The following is a 22,051-nucleotide window of genomic DNA, read 5'->3' as shown; positions in this document are numbered from 1 at the left end:
GATACATGTACAGTCACACATGTAGTTGGTTATTCATCAAAAACGAATGCGAATGTTTGGTAACGTCGTGTAAATTTGTTGCCGTGAAAACGTTCGTTCTAGACACTCTGTATCTACGTATATATGTATTTATCATGACATGATATACATAAGTACACCTAGTGTTAAAATACAACGTGCAGGATGATTAATTTTCTACGTTTCGCCATCCTAAGCTCGCAAATGGCCAGTTCTCTGTCGCAATAGGTCGTACAGCTTAATCTACAATAAAGCCACGATACGCTAATATTATTAACCGCATTGTTAACCGGAATCAATTTCAACGGCGCCTGATAAGGTCCACAGTTGCGAAGAACAATACAGTCGGACTGATAACCCCGAAATTCCTCGAGAAAATTCGCTGGAGATACATCGTACGCATCCTTCACTTTGAAACTTTGTGCACTGTTTAGACTCGTGTTTCTAAGTCATTTAACGCATAATTTAAACCTATAATCTGCCGATTCCACAAGAAGGTATAGCAAGGGCTATTTATCGTTCAATTTGTATACTTTTGGTCAAATTTACATATTACGCGTTGCTAGAAATCGACGAAGTTTTGTAGATTCTTACGAATATGCGGACAACATATGAATGATTCTGTAAATTTACATTCTTATGAACGTAATTAAACAAATAGAACCTAAACAGAAATTTGTTTCATTAGTTAAGTACATATTAGGTATAACAAGATATTACGTACATCGTGGTACGACTACTGTATTTTAGATACTAAATATTAATATTTATTTTAAATATTAAATTCTAGGAATTAATTCGATGTCTTTACACTGAAACTATCTCGAATTTCGAGGCGTCCATCAGCGGTGTACGTATAATTAAGCGGGTCGGAATAAGCCTAAGGAACGGCCATAGAACGAAGCTTCCTGATTTACCGTTAAGTCCGTCAATTGGCATGAAACAGCTTCGACCTAGGAAGTTCCTTGTGGTTATTGCTCGATCAGGTGAAAATAGGGGAAACTTGAGTTTCCCACGTTTCCCAGGATTCAACCCGCAAGCGACCAGTGGTGGGACGTTCACTACCGAACAAGAGTTTTCCTTCGCGACAACATCGTCACGGGACTTCACTGGATCTACGACATTCGTATAGTCAACATCTCTTCACTGGCTATACGACTACAGTTCAGTCAACATCTCAACACTGGTTCATCGACTACGGAAAGGTCAACACATCTCTACACTGATTCTCCAAACCTGAGAACAGTCAACGTCTCTCTACCGGGTCTTCGCTCGTCTTATTCCTTACGCAACGACGTAACTATCTACTGTACAAAGTTGTTGGAAATATATATGTCGGGTTGTCATTAAGATTAGGGGCGTGTAATGAATCTTTCTTTGGATTGGACATTGTTGCTATGCAAGAGCGAAGTACAATTATGATTGTGACAGAATTTGACAAGTAACAGTGGTAATTAGATACTCGGGATGTGAATGGCAATGATCTTAGACTCAATAAGTCGAACTCAATTTACTGATCCACGATTCGGGTGTCACTCGACGTACTACTTCACTGTACAAGTAGAACTTCTCGGACTAAATCTCAGTCCAAGTGGAACTGCCCTTACATACTCTTCTTCGTATCTCTCTGTACCCCTCGGGTCAATCTTTGTTCTTAAGGAGAGCTACTTAATTACTCCATACCTCTTTTAGGTACACGTTCCTTCCGTGACCGTGGCTACCTTCAGCGACCCGTTATGTCACTTCGAGCCTAAGTCCACTGTCATAAATCTCAGGTACCCGTACTCAGATTCAATCATAAACAACTATTTCTCAATTTTATTATTTAAGTACAGATATAATGAAAAGTCTGGACTAAAGTATCAGGGACCTTTCCAAACATTCCAAAAGAGAGACCCCGATGTTCTTTCATCTCCGACATATATATTATAACCCGTTATAACCCCCACTGAACTATCCCTATTATCCTAACAGAAATAAGAGGATCGATCTGTTCGTGACATTGATTATTCTAATCGTAACGGGAATTTTACGACTCCCGTTGACGCGCTTCCTCGCGATCGCGTCTCCCCGCGACTGGTCGAACGTACCATCGAGAGTTTAGAGTTCTTGATATTCATGAAACGTAACATTTCCGAAAGACATTAATCAATGAAAAGCATCGATAAATGCAATACCATTTGACGAAGCTTATAACATTTTAGGGCAGACATCGAATTAATTTCCAATATTTTAATATCTAACGTTTTGCATGATTAGCGTTTAGTAATATAAATATGCATAGTCTATTTACGAATGCTGGTGCACTTTCTCGTTTGCATTTCCTTTCTTCGTTTTACTTTCCTGAGCTCCTGCCATTTTCTATTTCCTCGTTCCTTTTCGCAATCGCGACTACGATCAACGTGTTACGAACTTTTTCTCGGAGCACACGCGTGCGTTATCGAGTCGCGTTATCAGTCCGCGATTAATTCCGCCGTGTCAGGGAATAATTCGTGCAGCGATACGGTGCAGTTTTGATACGACACGGTGTGCAATGCAATCGAAACGTTCTGGCTGTCTGATAACTTCAAGATGGCCGTAGCCTCACGAGAATGAAAATCCTTCTTTTTTACTTTTGTTATCATTTCGACAATTTTCAAGAGACACAGCAACGAACCTGGCGATAGTTTAAATTAATAGATCGTTGATGATATACCGCGAAAGAAATTTTACATCGGTTACCACATATTCTTGAAAAGTATGAGAAATCAAACAAGACGAAAAATCCGGTTCACGTCTTTCGTTTCCAACGTTTGAAAAAATTGCAAATGTCGATTCTTCTCTGCTATCAGGAATATGCCAGTTGCTTCGCAGGGGTATGGAAGATTCTTCAGGCAGTGAAAGATTCTAGAGCGTACAGACCGTTTTGAACCGAAGCGTGGAAAAGATGCAGGTGGATAGAACTTTGCTCGTTCATCTAGTTCTCTATCGATTAAATCGAGTTTGTTCCTTCGATCGTTTCCTACTTTCTTTAATCGTTCAGCTTTATTAAGCTCGGCTAATGACAAAATCCGCAATCACTTAGTTGTCGATCCAATAGTATAGAACAACTTAATCCTGATTTTCCTTAGTTTCGTTGTACTATTTCTCGTGATTCATAATCATTTAGAAATGTTTCACGCACCGGACTGACACGACTGTTGAAAACGAATTTCATTTAGTGAGACAGTGAATTTCGTTTGTGCAATGTGAGTATTTCTCGTGGGCAATCTGCGCACTGCATTTTACCTTCTGCGTACTACGTAGAAGAGTAGGTATAGAATGGGATAGAGAGACCGTTAATATGCAACTTTCTAGGTATCAGGTATGAAAATCAGGTAAGAAATCAGGTATAAGACATTTAGAAAACGGAGCAAATGGAATAGGTACGTAGAAAATGGAATAGAATAACGTAGTATAAAATTTCTTCGTCTTACTTTCATTTCGTTTTTCGTGGGGAAACATGGTCTTTTCGGTTATATCACTACCCTAAAAGTAGCCTGCGTATAATTTACTTTGTATTATACTTGGAAAACTCCACCCTCGAACCAGTAACCCTTAACGCGCTCCCCCGAAATACCAACGAATACTCACCCTCGACCCTTTTATTTACACCTGAGCGTATGTCAACAGTCGACGTATGATCCGTAAAATTCCTCGATCCATACCGCTGTTACCACAAAATTTCCAAACGAGCGCAAACACAAACGAATCGACCCATTGAACCTCTCTTCGTCGCGATTCTCAGTGGGAAAAGAAGCTAATCCCAAACGAAAAGGAAAACAGTTTGAAGAGTCTATGCTCGTACCACTTTCCCTATTCACAGTGAGGATGCATTGAAACGCAACAACTATCGTTAGCCAACAGCGGTTTTACTTGTGATCGCGACCACACGTCTGATCTACGAGGTTTGCGTACGTTGCCACGTATCTGTCTTTTACCTGTCTAATGGAAATTCGATGCAAGTCGGCCGTGGAAATCGGCCAATTAACCAGCTGTCTGTGCAACAGAGTGGCAGTACTCTTTAAAGGGCATGGTATAAAATGAGAACGGTTGCTCGTCGGCGTACACAATTAGGTCGATAATTAGCGTGTGCATTGGTGGAAGGGGTAGATGTATGGTCGCGCACTTCGTTGTATATGTTCCCTGTCGGCTTTGTAAATCATGTTCAAAGCGACTTTAAATACCCCTGGCGCCTCTGGAAATTCGATAATCTCGTTAGAGGCGAGGGTGACTGGTTCAGGGTGGCAAATGTGAAATATGGAAATTGGTTTTCTCATAGATTATTATCTTTTCCACCCTTTCCCTCTCTTGGTAACATTGAAATTTTGCTTCATACGGGTTGTTAATTTAACGAATTATATGGAAATTCATGTTTTTGATTTCTTACACGCGCGCGTATTCCCGAACATCAACATCGTAGCAATTGACTTATAATCGGATTAATAGAAAAGCTGTTAGTCTTAGAAGAACACGACGAAAGTTTGTAAAAGCTATTTGGAAGAATCGCAAAGAAATAAAATGAAATAAAATGACGTAGTAAAGTTCAATCTAAATTTGAATTGTAGTATCATTTGCGATATGCGTGAAATCAAATAACAAATGCAACGTGCAATTTAGTTTAATCTTCTTACACGAAGAATATACCTATTTCATTTTATTGTAATAATAATATTGTACAGGTTTTTTATTCTATTTTAGAAAAATGTCTACTTGTACGTATTTGTTGCAAACGGATAAAATTTATTGACACGGTATACGTATTAAAATTTGTATGTTTTATAATCTCCGTTGAAACTGAAAAAATTAACGATATAAGTTGTAAAAAAAAGCTAATACAAAATTCTAAAATAAATCGATCAAATCGACGCAATATTATTACGAAATCAATTTGCTGATAAAATATTGTTTATGGTTAATGACGTATTAATTCGCAACACATCGAGGCGAACACATTGGACATTTGAAATTGTGTTATTATTAACAGATGAGTGTAACGATGCTGTGTATCATCGTGATTATTGTTAGCTTAAATAGAGAGGCTATTTATCATTAGAATTATATAAGCGGTGCTCTCATAATAATATATTATACCGAATGTATCGTATGGATCCCGCTGATACTTTAATTAACCGGAAAATTCAGCTTTTATTAGCGCATTCGAGATTGTTATGAAAAGGGATAATTAATGTTGTTTTCGGGGTTATGATTGGTGACCTCACAGGCCGCAATTACTCGGCGTTAAACTGGCTTTCTGGAAACGAACGATGCAATTATACCACGCACGGTAGCCTCAGAAACATTATTCATCCTTAATACCCGCTGAGTCGAATTTCTTTTCGTAAATGAATTTCACGTAAAGATCGTTTTTTCGGTAGTTGAAAAACAAAAATGAAAGGAAAAAGAAAGATGCGACAGTTGATGAATTATTAACACGTTTCACGCCACGTGCTTCTTTAAAAGGCTTACGGTATTTATTCGAAAGAGAAATGTTCTTTTCTCCTTCCTGCGTATACCAGTCGCTTGCGTATACTTTATTCCCCCATTCTCAGAAATCAATGTACAATGGCTACAAAAAGTACTGGCGCGCACACCCTCACTTTCCAATGAAGAGCCTTTCTTATCACGTACAATTCATTTTCGTAGTGTCACATCTTTGTACTCACGAAAGTACATACTATTAAATGCTACGAAGTTTCTTATATTTGCACCTAATTTATTTCTATGTAAATGGTATAATAAATGAAACGATGCAGCAATACTCTTTGCAGCCACTATTTTACGATCGCAGTCGATATTTAGATAAATGTTCTGATTAAATAAATGTGATCGTAATCTGAAAATCTGAAATTTTAAATTTCTCTTTTTGTTTGTATTTTTATTATGTCATACTATAGGCCAAATGGTTAAAGACGGAAAAATACACAGAATGCAGCAAGTATAAAAGAAATGTACAAAATATCCAAAGCTTAGTGCTCGTTGCAACAGTTAGCATGCAAACAAATTGCTGTTTATTATAAATTTGTAAAATACCGATTCGCGCAATTCTCTGATTTTATTCATAAAAGTGTCAGTTCACGTTTGTCATTCGCAACGTTTACGAGCATGATCAAAGGAACGAAAAGCAAATAAGAATTTGTTTCATCCAGCTGATATTTTATCATGTACATCTCCTGTACGTGTGTTTATTTTTGCACATTCAAGTTTCCCACAAATGCACCAAATATATCGATCAGTACAATTTTTCACGTTTTCTCGCGAAAATGAGAAGACGTCGAAGATAGTTTGACGAACGACAAGCGCGGACTAACGAGCGTGTTGACGATAGATTCATCGTGTCGCACCGCGCCGGTTGACGAACGATGCCACGTAATCTCGTTGCGTCTTCCAGTTTATCGTGGTGCATTGAAAGGTAGCGTTACCAAGCCGCGATCATTTTGCTTACGGTCCCACGTTTCACCTACGACATAGACCGTATCCTCGTATTTCCGCGCGCACAACACGCGTCGCGTCGCGCCGCCTTGATTTCTGCGGATAGTCGTCGCTTAAACGTTCGATAGAAAAGACTATAGTCGCTCTTGCGACGCTTATTTCCTCGAGGTTACTTTTTCGAGATACTTTCAACCCCTTTGTCGACTATTCACCCTCAAAGTACGGACTTCCAGACTTTCAACGGAGGATGTTCGCGCTGCTTTTGGTTCCGAGATCGGTTCTCTGCGTTCGATGGTTCTTATAGAATTTTGTACTGATTTCTTCGAGCATAGAGATGAGAACGTAAATCGTGAAAGATTTTAAATTTGTAGGTTTTTTATTGGTGTAGTGTTATGTATGTTTTTTCCTGTGAATTTTATTTTTTTTTTTTTTTTTTTTTGAAACATGAGTGTTTACAGTGAACATAGTGAAACTTGGTTTCTTAAGCTTTTTAGGACGTGATCGTGTTTGGATAGTTTTGGGTAAATTCTATGCTTTTTAAATTTTTATTTCAAGCTTTTTTAGTGAGTGTACTTAGTATAGTGTTTGAAAAATGTGTGTTTATAGCGAACATAGTGAAATTTGTGTGTTGGAGTTTTTTGGGACGTGATCGTGTTTGGGTAGGTTCGAAGAGACTGAAAATTTTTATGTACTTTCCTGTATTGGAAATTCGAAGCTCTACATTGTTCTCTTTTTTCTACGTTTAAAATTGAGTTGGTCAAATCGAACTATAAAAATAAGTTCCTTATGGTGTTCCATGTCGATGAATTAAATTTAGATTATAAAGAAGTATGAATAGAAAACGTTTCAAATTTCAGTAGCTGATTTTTCAGTTATTTTAAGCAATCTAGACATCGGATTTCGTTATGACGCGAATCGTGAAAACACATTGCAAAACATATTGCACCACAATGTAGCTCGAAGACGTCCGTGTCACCGTGACATAATACAGCAAATTATGTTCCCTCATAACAATGTACTGAAAAAGTACGCTGCGTAACAGCATAACTCATAAAACATTAGCTTCAACGAAGCCTAATCCACAAAAATATGTCTACGTTACGTCTCAATGTAATTCCCAAGACGATACATGTCGTCATGATGCAATTGTCACGAGTAATTTCATTGAAACACCTATCACTATGATTGACTAAAATAATTACAAAATTACAAGTGCATAAAATGATAGCGAACATTCTATCACGATTAAAACGATTACAAATAATTTATTCACGATCTCCCTTTTATAAAAAAAAAAAAAAATAACAAATAAATAAATAAAAATAAAATAAAAGAACTCCCCCCCCCCGATTTGCAATAAAATCACCTCGCACGTCGTTACTAAAATAAAAACAAAATCTCGCAACTTTAACTTACAATGACTTGCATTTGAATTCCTCTTCGCCGAGTTCTCACTGTATACGAATAGGAGAATGCAAGGAGAATAGGACGACCGTGTGCATAAAGGGCAAGGGCGCGCGCGATATTCGGTGCTTGGAACGTTTCCTGCCGTTTAGTAGCAAATAGATCACGTAAGTAGCATAGACTAGAGACACTAGAGAAACAGAGAGAAGAGAAGAGAGAACGCGGGCACGAAATGACGGACACGAGGAATTTATACGTCGCGGTCGCGTCGGCCCGGTCACGGGCAATTGCCCTGCTCGTCACGGACTAGAATAATGTCGCGATACGTGCACGGCATAGTGCACGGCAAAACACCGCTGGCCCCAGGGAGGAAACAGCACACCGATGACGACTGGTTACCGTGGTCGAGACGAACCGGCGCACGCGGAGACGGCTAGCCGCTGCGCTGTCGCGTCTGGCCTTGCGCGTTATTATCGTATAGATTCCTCTAGTCAGCGGTCTACGGTGTGGTTGAATTGCCAATAAGAATGAACAAACCGTGAACAATGTCAGACAAAATGCTTTAACACTTTGAATGCTTCGATGATCATGAACATGTGGTTCCTTTTCGTTGGAACTGTTCCATCCTTCAATAGGATAGCGATAAATCGTTCAAGCGTTGGTTTATTGTTTTTTTCTTTTTTTTTTTCTTTTTGAAAAACCAAGCTACGCGGAACGTTTCAATCTGTAACATTCTCCGTGTACTCCAACTATCCGTGGATCAGACGATGGTATCGATAAGCGATGGAAAATTAACTTGAAATTACTTGGAAGTTATGTTAGAGGTCTTTCGGGATTGTCTGGAAAATTAAGGGAATTGGTTTATGGTTATTGGGCAGGGTTAGATCTTCAGGGAATTGGAATTGTAAATTATGGTTTAGTAAGGAGACTGTTAGTAAAGGTAACCATTAGGGTAGTTACTACGCTAATGACGTTACTTGCATTGTGATCCACCACGATGGATCTAAAAGTTGGAAAGGAAGAGGAAGATTTTCGATCAATTGATCTTCACGAATTAATGTTCTTCTCATTTAATTACTTATTGTTCTCCGTTTAAAGTGGCTACAAGAATTATTTGTACTTTTGTTGCTTTTCAGATCTTATGTAGGTTTCATTTGTATAGTATCAAGATTTTGCAATCGCTTGAAAGTATTATCAAATGGAATCAAATTGTCAAACGACGATAAAGTAAATACAATGGTGTGTAAATATGTAACTTTTTCAGCTACTGTGCGTATTAAACTACGAAGAAGTAGAAAATAGTACATAGAGACTAGGTACGTGCAATCGCACGACGATGAAATGAAATTTTTGTGATTCGATGATGGTCTGGTCGCGCGATGACGCAGGATTCTTGGCTCGACTTTGGAAAACTTTGGCACATAGAATGGGCTCAAGTTCAAGGTACAGGATAGTCTGCTAGGTGAATATTTATTTGCGGAGGAACAACATTTAGAACACATGTTGCTCTAAACATAACTTTCGAGAACACGATGTCTCGTTTATATAATATAATAGAAAATTCCGAATTGAAATTTCGAATAATTTTGGATATCATCCAATTTGTATGAATCGAATGGAACGGGGAAGTAACCGCTATAACGATCAAAACGTTCGTTTCGAGGTATAAAGTGATTATAACTGGAAGAGAATTGGTATCGTGAATTGCATTCATTTCGCGTAGAATTTCCATTTCGACAGCGATTTTAAAGTTAGTTTGAACACGTATGCATCCGATCGAAACTCGGTTCGACTGTTTGCTGTAGTCCATGAAATTGTATACCTGTTGGTCCCATGAAGAACTCGAATTACAACCAACACACGTAAATATGCCGTTGAGAAAGAAATTTAAATGCTGTTAATTTAAACAATTTTAATCAGAGGAAATTGCATGTAATAATTTATAAGGCCAATAACGATCCTTTCTTAACTAAACGATAAATGTATTTTTATTTTAATAAAACTAATCTCCAATTTTAACGCTTCGCTTTTTCTTCTTCAGAAAACCCTTCGAAAACACATTTCTCTGTTATTCATAATTAATTAACGTACTCTATAGTTCATGAATGATCAACCATTAAAGTACTTTCGCTAGTAGATAAATAAATTTCTGCAATAATTTTAAAAAGCAAAAAAAAAAACCACATTTTTCGTTGCTGTTCAATCTTTCACAATTAATCCTTTGAATTCTTTATGATTAGACTGTCTGATTAAACTTTTCAATTCTTGACATTTTTTTCCACTATAAATAAACCTATGCCCCTTCCACTATAAAATTTTAACGCCAAAAATATCGCGGAATAATTAAAAAAAAAAAAAAAAAAAGAAAACTGATGGAACGAACGTTAGAAAATCAATAATTACTGTACAAAAATTCACGCAAAAGAGATCTTCGATGTTGGAATTTTTTTTTTTAACACCAAGAAGGACCGAATCTCGATCACGTCGATCATTCGAAACTATTCTACGTGGAAATATGGCGCGGGTATTGTTCACCCGAGATCTTTCCGTGGAAATTACCTGTCGGTGCCGCGTGAAATCGAACATCGATAACGAGCCCGACGAATTCGACATGGTCGACGCGGAAAAGGATTAATCGTGGTTTCAGTAAAAGAGAAAACGCGAGGCTTTTTGCCTGTGCCTCCATTTTCTCTCTCTCTCTTTCTCTCTCTCTTTTACCTCTGCTAGCGTTCGTTGCTTTAGCGACCGACGTTCGTTACGATTCGAAGCCGATTAAATTAATAAATGAAAATCTCGCGTGGCGAATTAACGTTGGACGCTGTTAAAAAACAAAACGCACGGAATGTACGATTAAACTAGGAAAACGTGAATTAACGCCGACCATAGTGAGGAAGGAAAAAAGTGCAGCTGCAACGAGTCGAAAGATGGTATAGATTTTGATCGAAATTTTCGTACCTACATTACGCGTAAATCGTAAGATTAATCGTGTTATCGTAAAGTGGCTGGTTATTCGAGTTTTTGTTTTAAACGAAACTTGAGAACAACATGGTGCGATTTTCTGATTGCGATTGACTGATGCGATGAACAAAAATATGTATTGCAATATCGAAGCTATTGTTTCGCTTCAAGAGCAAAGTTCAAGAGGTGCAAATTCTAAAAGAATAACGAAGAAAAACATTTTCCATACAGGAGATTACAATTTTATAATTCAAATCGTAAATGATATCTACCTATCGTAAATCTACGTCAACGTGCCGATTTTATTTTAAAAACAGTTGGCTCGTAGAGTCGCGATCTTGTAATTCGAGTTGCAATTTATTTAAAAATCGACGGCAGAGTTGAATTATTCTCCTTCGAAGCGAAGAAAGAAGGAACGAAAGTGTCCGAAGAAATAAAAGTCCCGGTACAAAGGCATAAAAATTCACACCGAATTCCATAAATTCGTTAAATTTCACATGGGAACCCGTCGAATTCCATGAATTTATCCCGCCGACGAAAATTTGACATTTTCAACCAAGATTTCCGCATCGACGTATTTAATGATCGACCATAACTTGTCATTTTCCATCGCCACCGATCGTTACAATGGCGGTGTGTTCGTTTTACGACCGATCGATTCGAAATTTTCAATCCTGACGATAAATCGAAGACCGGTTCTTTGAAAATTTTATTCGCGACAAACGTGTTGGATGATCCGATGCAATGCACGGTTCGATTCGGATTGCGTTCGTATCGTTTCTTATTCCATGGATACGATCGTGTCGATCGTAAACCGACGCCGGAAGACGCTCTTCGATTTAATATCCTTCGTATATGTGGACGATAGCGTGGTGTGCGTTTCGAAAAAGAAGTTTCAGTAAAGTCGAGACGATCAAAGTTAACACTGAAACTACCAGCCTGTAATACGTAATTAAATATTGTATACCTGTATCAATTACTATAATTCAAACGCTATTAATTAAAACGAGTAGATCCGTGCCTCTGTCTAAATAAAAATCGATATTAATTTTAGCAAAAGTAGTTGCTTCTTTCTTATAATAATTACGCTTATCGTAAGAGAAGAAGATCCAAAGTTCGGCAACTCTTTAATTCGTGATATTTTAGTATTTTGGAAAAACCTTGAGAAATTTCAGACAGATTTTAGCATTTTACTACGTGTGTTTGTTCAGGCGAATTTTATGTCTTTCCTTGTTCCTATAATATTGGGAAAACCCGAGTGTTTGTAACGAATAGCGTTGATACGTGAAACTTTCGATAACTCCCTGCTTGAAGATATTTCCTAGTGACTAATTCAAACTGGTTTTTCTTTCCAAAAAACAGATAACGTTATCACGTTCGTTTACCTTCTTTCAGAAAATTATTAAGATACGACTTAGGAATTTTCGAATTTTCTTACTCGCGAATGTCGCATCTGTACGATCGAATCATGTATCTACGCTACATTATCGGCCAATAATTTAGATTCACTAATTTCCTTCCCATAAAACCACGATATTCAACTGTCGAAATGGCTCACCCCCGTACCACATTAAACGCGTCCCTCTGGTTATTTCATAACGCGTTTGCTGGCGGCTATCGCAGGTGGTTGATATATTATTAATTGGCGGGAAAATTGAATTTATGGAACCGGGATGTGCACTGTACGACAGGCTTCGTGCCACTAACGTTCGTGATGTGGATACTTTTAGGATTCTTATCGATTATGGATCGTTTTACGAAGGAAAATTAAAGGGTGTTAGCTGGGACAGTTGAGTTCTAACTCACAACCTACCGTATCATTCTCGTTGTCTGGCCGCCAAAGGACCACGTACCGTTATTCAGATCCTCGATAAAACTAAGGACACATAAAGTTAATCTTCTCAACGTAATCCTTTTAATTTGAAGGAATCTCTAATCCTTTAAGTGTTTTCTTTTATGAATGGTCCTTAGAATAGTCCTTAGGTTCATTGTGCACTTTTACAAATTACGGAGAAAGCAGGTATTTACCTAACGGGAAAAGCGGATTTTTCCCACAAACAATGTCACTCACGAGCCACGTTGGTAGGAGGTTACCTCCACCTATCTTCATTCATTAACGTTGGCTATAACCAATGGGCATTGCGGATCGTTACCCTCACTTTCCTAACGAAAAATGTGAGCAACGAATCCACTTTCTTCATACAATAAACATACCCACACCGAGCTTTCCTCCGTAATAACACGAGAACGAATTTCAGTCGATCTCTGGACTCGAGCTACAGCATCTCAACATCTCAGCATCAACAGTCTACATCATTCATATATTTTGTTGGTATATCTTACACAGTAGCATAAATAATATAGTTGTTAGAAATATATATTATAACCTGTTAGTATAACGCGGAGGATCGATTTGTTCGTGGCGTCGATTATTCTAATCGTAACGGGAATTTACGACTCCCCGTCGAACAAATAATTATATTATCGTACGAGTTTTGTTCGCAAAGCATCGAAAGTTTCTATAATATCGTTTGCCCCTTTATGATTGTTGGAACGTTCTATATAAAAGCGAACTAATCAGAGTCTTCGTCGATCTATAGATGCTGTCGGTGAGCCCAGGAATGGAGGTAGGCAACAGCGGTCATGGTGGCCTCGGCGATGGACTAGAGGGTGAGCCAAACTGTGGCGGTGACGTGATGGGCGGAGGCGGCGGCGGCGGCGAAGGAGCCACTGACGGGATACAGGAAGCGATGGTCGCCGCAGCGAGAGACCGGGCGATCCGATCTGGAAGTGTCCGGCAGGATCTCGCCCTCGACTTACCCCCGCGGCTGCAACTTCCAGACGGCGAGGAACGTCCTTACGGAGCACATACCGCCCTTCACCTGCGCGACCCGGAGCAGGTGAGTTCCCCACTGTCTTTCAATATTTAACGGGTTTCTCTTTATTATTCTCGCTCCTGCGGGTTTAGGCGGCTAGTTTCGACGCAGACTGGCCGAATTAAACTCTCTCCCTTCGTAACTCGGCAAGTTTGCGGCGTTCTGTTTGCGTTTGAAAGCTGCGGGAATATACACATTGCAGTTGGTGGTACAGAAGCCGACGCTGTTTAGGGAAATCGTGTATCGAATTTTGATTGAGCTTGCTTTTTGATAATGGAATTTTTGAACATTGTAATTTAGCGGTTAGACCGAATTGTCGTTTCTTCGTTTACGAGGAATACGTATACGATAAGTGTATCGTTAGTTGCGATATTTAGTTGATGCAACAAATCTTTGTTTCATACAAAGTTATGGCTTGTATGTGTCGCTTTGTGGTGTCGCGTAAAACTCTTACAATTTTTCAATCTTACGACAGTTGTTGTTAGCTTGAACTAAAAATTGAGGGAATCTGATAGAAGTCGTAGAAAGACATAGGCGAAAGTAGCTAACATATAAAATGCACGTGTGTAAATATGAAATAAAATGTATTTAATTTATAACAGATAATTTACACCGAGTATTGTATTGTATTCGCTGACAAATTGTTAAATCGTAACAGAGAAATCTATAATCTGCAGGGCAACTTGTAACTTGTCAATTCGCTGATATTGTCGATAGGTCGATCGTTGTAGAAAAATCCATGGAAATCTTCCTTCCATTTTATAGACATATTTTTGATAGCTGATAAATGAAAGAACAAAAATATAAATGGGAAAAGAAAGATGTCGAACGAATTGTTGATTACGCTCGAAGCTTATAGATGATCGATGCAAACCTGTTACATGTACATAGATCACAAGTATACGTATGTACGAGGATAACGTGAAAATCACGAGAAGAGATTACAATTATGTTAAATATAAAAAGTGCTTGAAATTATGCACAATCAATTTGCAGCACAACATTCTGAAATTATAAGACACGAAGCTAATTAGCCAAAGTTAGCCGAGTATGATCCAGGATAACGAGCTACATCGAGCAACGGAAAACGTTGGATAATATCGCAGTATCCGAAACAGTTATGATAATCCTAAGATCGGAGGACGTGTAAAAAGCATTTTACAAACAATTTTTCATGCATCTTCGCCTATTACGATGCAAATTAGACGCGTTTCCCCCATCAAATTGCAAAAATATAATGATACACTTTGTCGGGACAGAAACCTGTTTACAGAAACTCGCAAACATCATTGCTATACACGGTGTCCCAGGTTTTATTCACGAAACGATATTCCTTGATTATATTCGTTGGATAAACGTAAGAAAAAATTTCTTACAAGTACAGTGTCACTGTTATCCTTATATCGTTTTATCTTTCAAAAATAAATGACAGCGTATGCAATATCTGTAAAATATTACAAATTCGGTACTTATTATTAACATATTATTTAAGTTTCGCTTTTGCATTTAATTATGTTCGTAAAAATATGAATTTGCGTAAACATCTGCTGTTTATTTAAATATACATTTTATTCTCATGTTTACTGATAAAATCTAGCTATTTAACAGCAGGACGAAAAGGCGCCTTACACGCACATCAAACCGAAGCATCTCACCTAAAGCAAATAAAATTGCCATCTGAGAAGACTAGCTAGAAAAGGCGCGAAATTCGAATCGTCCTTAACGAAACGATGTAACTTGGAAACGAACGAACGCTCTGTTCAACGAGGAACGTTTCGTGTCTCTTGATCACGCGTCTACGCGTCATAAATACTAATTCTTAAACATCGTAATCAGCATAGCTAATTACCGTGTATGCACGCTTTAATAACACCGTCTACGTACGTCCAGGTTGTTAAACACGGAGGCGAAAACAGAATTCACTGGAAGAAGGTGTGTACGCGTTTAACGAATACGTAGCACGAGTCTCGTACTCGACACCTAAGAACCGCACCAGCCATTTATATCGACCCAAGTCATTTTACTCGAGCCAATCAAGACGACAGAGAAGAAACATCGGTAGGTGAAAAGCCGCGACTTGGACGAGGGAACGTAGATTTTATCTGGGGGACACGGACCGTGGAAAATTTATCCGTTTTTACACGCGTTATTACCCACGCGGTCGGTGCTACTCGAAAATGCGCTTATTAGCGACCGGCTAATCGAGCCGCACGTTCGACAAATGAAAACGGTGCCGGTTGGCGAAACGTCTGGATCCAGCCAGTCGACTAATCGGCTAAAATTGCTCCCCCACGGTTTAATGCCATTAATATGCCGATATTAAATGTTACCAGACGCGAAGGCGGCGGGTGGATATTACGTTTGAAAGGTTTGCGCCAGCGATAACCGGAGAATCTGAATGTGTATACGTGCGTACGTATAAGGCTTGAGTATGAGCTTGAATCTTGAAGGAAAATATACACAGAGGAAGATGGAGGTTTAATTTGTCGAGAAAATGTTTATCGCGTGTGCGAAGAAACGAATTTGTGTAATGTCTGGAAGAAAATATTCGGAGAGAGTGAAGATTTTGTGCATTGAAAACAAATAATATTCGCTTCTTAAGGAGATTTATCGAGGCAGGATAGCGTCTAGAAGAAGATCGAGATTTCAAGATATCAGAGATTTTATTACGGATTATCCTGTTTTTGTTGGTAAATTAAATTGCAGGAGAGAAAGATAAAAGTTTCTGATCGATAATTTATAGGTTGTAAATGTCGCATTGTAACGTGCAACGATATATAATACGTATTTAATAGACAGAGCATAGAACCCCTAGTGAACGGAACAAACTTTTATTTTTAGTTCAGGATTATTCAATCAGACTACAAATAATAGGATATTACGAATTCTTTACAGAGATATATAAAAATATTCGTTAATACGCAAACAGATAAGTAAATACACGAATCTTATACAAATAAAAATTTACACAATATTCGTTGATGCATAAATACATAGATGTACAATCTATTTTCTAAAAATCTATTAGATATGTACATATATTCACTGATGTATCAGCACGTATAGCGCATAAAAATGTACATAAAATTCTTTTATCGTCAAATTGTGCAACGTGCTCGTTTAAACATATTTACGAGTAGATATAAAATATGATTTTGTATAAATCAGCGTGATGAACCACGGCCTCGATAGGGTTAACTAGCCGGGTCACCGGAAATATCGTTGGTTCGGAGGCTCGCAGACGATCGAGTGACCGCGGATCTCGTGCCATTTTCGCTGAAGGTCGCGTCGAGACGTCGCGCGCGTACTCGCCGCGCCACGAAGGAGGTGTCGCGACGACGCGACCGACGAAGATTCGAATTCTACCCTCGTCGAGGCTTCTAGAGTTCCAGATGCCGGCCGACCGAGCAGAAACGCTCACCTTCTCGGCGCTGTTCGAGGGTCGCGAGTTAGAATCTTAGAAATTCTACGCGTGTAAACGCGTATACCTAAGTATTAGGTTGTCACAGAACTTTCTTCCGTTTCATAAGGAAATAATAGATGCGCAACATTTTTTGTTTTATATTATTTTATCGAATCAGTTTTCTTCTATTAAGATAAAAGCCAGAACGTTTGACAGTCCAGGTCTCGTGTTTTGTACAAAGACGCATTGTTGTAAAAGGCAGGTTTGTAAAAGAAAACAACCTAATACGTTGCTCTGTCTCCCTCGCTCTTTCTCCGTTCGCGTGTCTTCGCGTCGAATTCCTTTCCTCTTACGTAATAATTTACGATATATAAAAATATGAATACATTGACGAGTTACAAGTTGCAGATTATGGACTTGGATTTGAAGATTCGTAGGATTTTATGCGAAACACAGTGATCGAGTAATTTATAACTAGAAAAGTTGCGACGATGTTGTTGTTCTCATAAGGATCATTCAACAAAAAGAGTTTTCGAAAGTATGGCTTTCTTCGGATTGTGCAACATGTGGCATATTATATCGGTCTAAGTACAAGCACAACTTTCAATTCTCACGTACGTAAGTACAAGCTGCGTACAACCGTAGAAAAATGAAAAATTCTTCGGTGGTTTCATAGTTACGATACTAATTTACAAATTGCCATTGCAATACTTGCAATAATTTATCGGGCTTCTCAATGTTTAATATTCCTCGTAAATTTCAGTCGTTTTATTACCAAAACATCTCTATGTACTGTTATATTTATACTAAAAGAATTTATTAACATTCATAGCTTGTATCTTCTAACTTGTACAATTCTTTTCCGCCCCTCCGAATATTTTGTACGTGAAATTTGTTTTGCTCTTCTCATAGAAGCGTGCCATCGATTTTACGAATCGAATGTCGACGACCGTTCGAGATATAGATATTTCACTCGATTGACCGGTGTCAGGATCGCGAACGAAACGCGCAGATGAAATCGGTTTTCGATTTTTGGCGAACTGCCGCGAAATAAACGTTTCACAGCCCCGCTACGTTTATATCCAAACGAAAACGTCGCCTCTGGTGACGCTGTATGTCGAAGGGTTGTTTACGATACTCTGCTCACAGTGTCGCGCACCACTTTCGCGAAAACCAAATATGAATTTTTTTTTTATTTTTTTCTTTCCTTCTTGATGGATGGATGTTTGGGTCGCCGACAAGCATTTACTTAATTCTTGCAAAAGGATTTCCGAAAGATCGATCGTGTTTGAGCGTTGGAATTGAAATTTTTGTTTATCCGTACGTATATGATACGTTTGAAAGATTAGACTGCGAATTGTCGAGTTCAGTTCCACTGATCGTTTCAAAGTTTCATTCTATCCGATTTTGTTGAAACGTTTCGTTATACTTCCAACTATCTATCCATTTCGTCTCATGGCCGTGTGCTTCCGAAATTTCCAAAAATCTAGCTCGTAAGATCGCGGATTGCATGTATTGAAAATACACTTGCGAAAATACGTAGAATGTACACGATACACGAAAATATATAAAAGTGCATCTACCTATTGTAATATTTAATCGATGAAATAGGCCTCTCTATTTAAATCCTATTGTTTAAATAATTTTCCTCAAAATACGAATAAATCGAAGCGGGGATGTACGTTAAAACTGAAATGTTCGATTTTCAGGAGAGCGAGATTTACCAGAAGTGTGTGCGACCACCACCAAACCGGACGGTGTTCGACAGCGAGAGCCCTCCGCCTTACCGAAGCCAGTCCGCGTTGCTGGACGCGCCGGATCGTATAGTTCGGTGCCACAGCGCCGGCAGTTCCTTGTTGAGGGTGTTCCGGAAGTTCCCTAGTCCTGGGAGCTCAACGCCTGCCGTAGTGGTGCCGCCGCCGCCCAGACGACCTACCTTGTCCAGTTATTCCGAATCTAGTAGCAACTTGAGCAACCTGTCCAGCCTAACGATGGTTCCCTGCGAGACCGACGAGAGTCAGCAACAAGAACAACAACAACAGCAGAAACAGCGCGTCTGATCCGAGGCACGGCCAAGAAGAAGAGCGCTTGAGGTCACGCAGCAAACAAGTTCAACGACGTCGAATAGCAGCGAGTTCCTCGAGGTCGACGGACGACGGAGGATCTCGTGGAAGAGGCGACGAGCCATTCCAAAAATCGTGGCGGGACAAGGAGAAGAAAAGACAGAGGAACGGGTCGACGACACACGGCACAAGGACGCTGCTGTTGCCTCTGACACTGCCAGCAAGGTCGTCGTACTTGTTCTGCCCTCCTCGAGAATTCTCGACCCGTCGAGGATCCCTCAAGACTGACTCGCAGGAGAAACGTTCGTACGGGTTCGGCCAGCTGACGAATACGTTTACCACGTTGTTACTACGGTCGTGGATCGGCTGCGCGGAGAATCTCGCCGACAGATAAAAAACGCTACCACCTGAGAGAGGAGAAGAGAAGATGAAGAGAAGAATTTCATACAACGATCCTCCTCCTGCAACATCCTACTTGTACCACCGCCGCAGCTGTAGATCCTCCTTTGGACTGCACAGCTTTGGATGGTCCTTCAGCTTGGTTTTTTTTTTTTCTTTTTTTTTGGAACAGCGTCCTCGCCCGGGGGCTGATGAAGATGAAGAGAGAGAAAGAAGGAGAGAGGAAGGAAGAGTGCTGCTTTCGTGGGTCTGTTCCCTTCGGTGCTTCCGGTGCTCGATACCTTGCGATACATCGGCCAGTCTCTAGCCTAGATCTCAGACGATTCCAAAGTTATTTAGAGACAAGGTTAGTTTATTAACGCAGCTAATGAGATTGGATAAGGGTGAATTGAGGGTGGGCCGTTGAGGCACCAAACGAATCAGTCGAGGCGTGTACGAAAGCAAGCAACGGATAAGAATGGAAATAAATAGGGGCGATAGAGAAAAGAAAGAAAGAAGAAAAATACTAAGAGAGGCCTATGAAGAATTTAAGAAAGAATAGACGCAAAGGTACGATCCGTAAAGCAGCACCAGCCACAAGTAACGCAGAGAGTGACACGTTTTGTTCCTGGGGGGAAAACACGAGACACCATGAAGCAATGTACGTGATAGGAAGCTGGCCATGGAAAATACACGATGTAGCAATTAGAAGCCGACAGAGTTTGCTGCCCGTTTGCTGCCGACCCAAAACGCGAAACCACAGACCAACGGGACGATATTTCTCATCATCGAGTTTCGTTTCGCTGCGAAAAAGACTTAGTAAATTATTTATTGGCGATAATTCGCGATGGAGCGTGTCTTTGTAGAGAAAGAGAGAGAGAGAGAGAGAGGCACACGACGAAGCGGAGAAAACGTGGAGAAGCGGACAACGCCGCGACACACGCTAGAATAAAATGAATGTATCCGCGTGTGAATGATTCGCGTCAATTGTTTGCGTTTCTGTGTATGCATGTATGTATGTGTGTGCGTATGTATGTATGGTATGTGCGTGTGCGTGCGTGAAAATACGTGGAGCACGTATCCGTGTGAAAAACGGGTCCAGAAGTGACAAAAGAAACGGAGAAAGATAGAGGATCGAAGAAAGGGAGGAAGAGCGTGGTAATATCATTGAGAGGAACGCGTGACGCGAAGGGAGAAAAGGAGAGGGATTTTCTGAATGACTGATGCGGCGCGATTCTATGGAAGGCTGTGTGTAAATGAAAAAAAGAAGAAAAAAAAAAGAAACGAATGAAAGGAAACCACAGAGAGGAAAAGTAGTGCCAAGAGCGTTAATAAAAAAAAAAAAAAACAAAAAGATGATGATGATGATGATGAAGAAGAAACTCTGTAAATATTAGGTTAGGTAGTTCAATATCGATATAATTATTACGACTAAAAATGATATGCTCTATATACTTGATTAAAAAGTAATAAACCTTTACACCACGCATAAACACGAGTTAGACGGGCCGTACGAAATCGCCATGGGACACGCGTTACGCTTTTCGACGAGGCCTCTGTGACATTTCTTCTGAATGCGAAAGAACAAAAGAAAGAAAGAAAGAAAGAAAAAAAAAAAAGAAACGAAACGAAACATTGAGAAAAAAAGAAGAAAATCGCTCTCGAGCATCACGATCGATCCTTCGATTTCTGTGATCGGGAAACAAATGAATAGAGAGGGCAAAAAAAAAAAAAATGATGACTTCGTCGATCATCCAGCTTCTTTCTTTTTTCTCTCCGTACAGGAAGAGGGAAGAGAACGCTTGATCGAAGCTTTCGGGATATTTTTGAAAGAACAGATCGGTATTCACGTTTTAGTGATTGGTAACGAGTGGAAGATGAAAGAATTGGAATGGGATGATCGCGAGTCGTGGACGAAGAGATTGTAAAGAGATAAAAAATAGAAGAGAAATCGAAGGGAGCCTCGCGATGCTCGAAGAATGTACTGCTATCGCGTCTCGCCGTGTTTCGAATGGCTCGCACGATGTCTGATATAAACGCTACTTTATTATTATTCAGATAGATAAGGCTTCAGTTTTTCGAAAGAAAAGAAGAAATGAAAATAGGACGAGATCTGCCTTGACGACGAACCGAGAGTCGACGACCGGCTTCGTTTCCCCGTTTTCTTTCAACTGCCACCAAAAAAAAAAAAAAGAAACCAACAAACGTTTCCATTTAGATCGCCGTGGAGATTGCCTCGAAAGAACGGTTAGGGTTTACGGTAACTTGTTTAGATTTAGATATGCCTAATGGTGCGTTAGGTGTATCGTTAGACGATTAACTATTAACCTATTAACCGGGGAAGACAAGAAAGTTCACTCGTCATTCAGATTGCAAATTTTTTGGGTAAAATAACTCGTCTATTTAGATATTATCCTCCACGTGTCGTATCATTTTTATTAAAAGTACGTTATAGGAGAGAGACGAAAATCTGAGTACATTTTATTTTATTATTAAACTTT

General features: G+C 39.4%; 1 protein-coding gene across 1 annotated transcript in view; it reads left to right on the top strand.

Moving 5' to 3' along the window:
- LOC139986597 (uncharacterized) overlaps window positions 1-20,904 on the top strand; it is a 180,317-nt gene extending 159,413 nt beyond the window's left edge. Inside the window, exons 4-5 of the mRNA XM_072002037.1 lie at window positions 13,431-13,730; window positions 18,819-20,904. Coding sequence (XP_071858138.1) covers window positions 13,431-13,730; window positions 18,819-19,169 — 651 coding nt within the window. The 3' untranslated portion in view covers window positions 19,170-20,904. The remainder of the gene's footprint in view (window positions 1-13,430; window positions 13,731-18,818) is intronic.
- The last annotated feature ends 1,147 nt before the right edge of the window (window positions 20,905-22,051 follow it).

This window comes from Bombus fervidus, chromosome 4, assembly GCF_041682495.2.
Source record: "Bombus fervidus isolate BK054 chromosome 4, iyBomFerv1, whole genome shotgun sequence".
NCBI lineage: Eukaryota > Metazoa > Arthropoda > Insecta > Hymenoptera > Apidae > Bombus > Bombus fervidus.
This window is presented reverse-complemented; position numbering and strand designations above follow the sequence as displayed.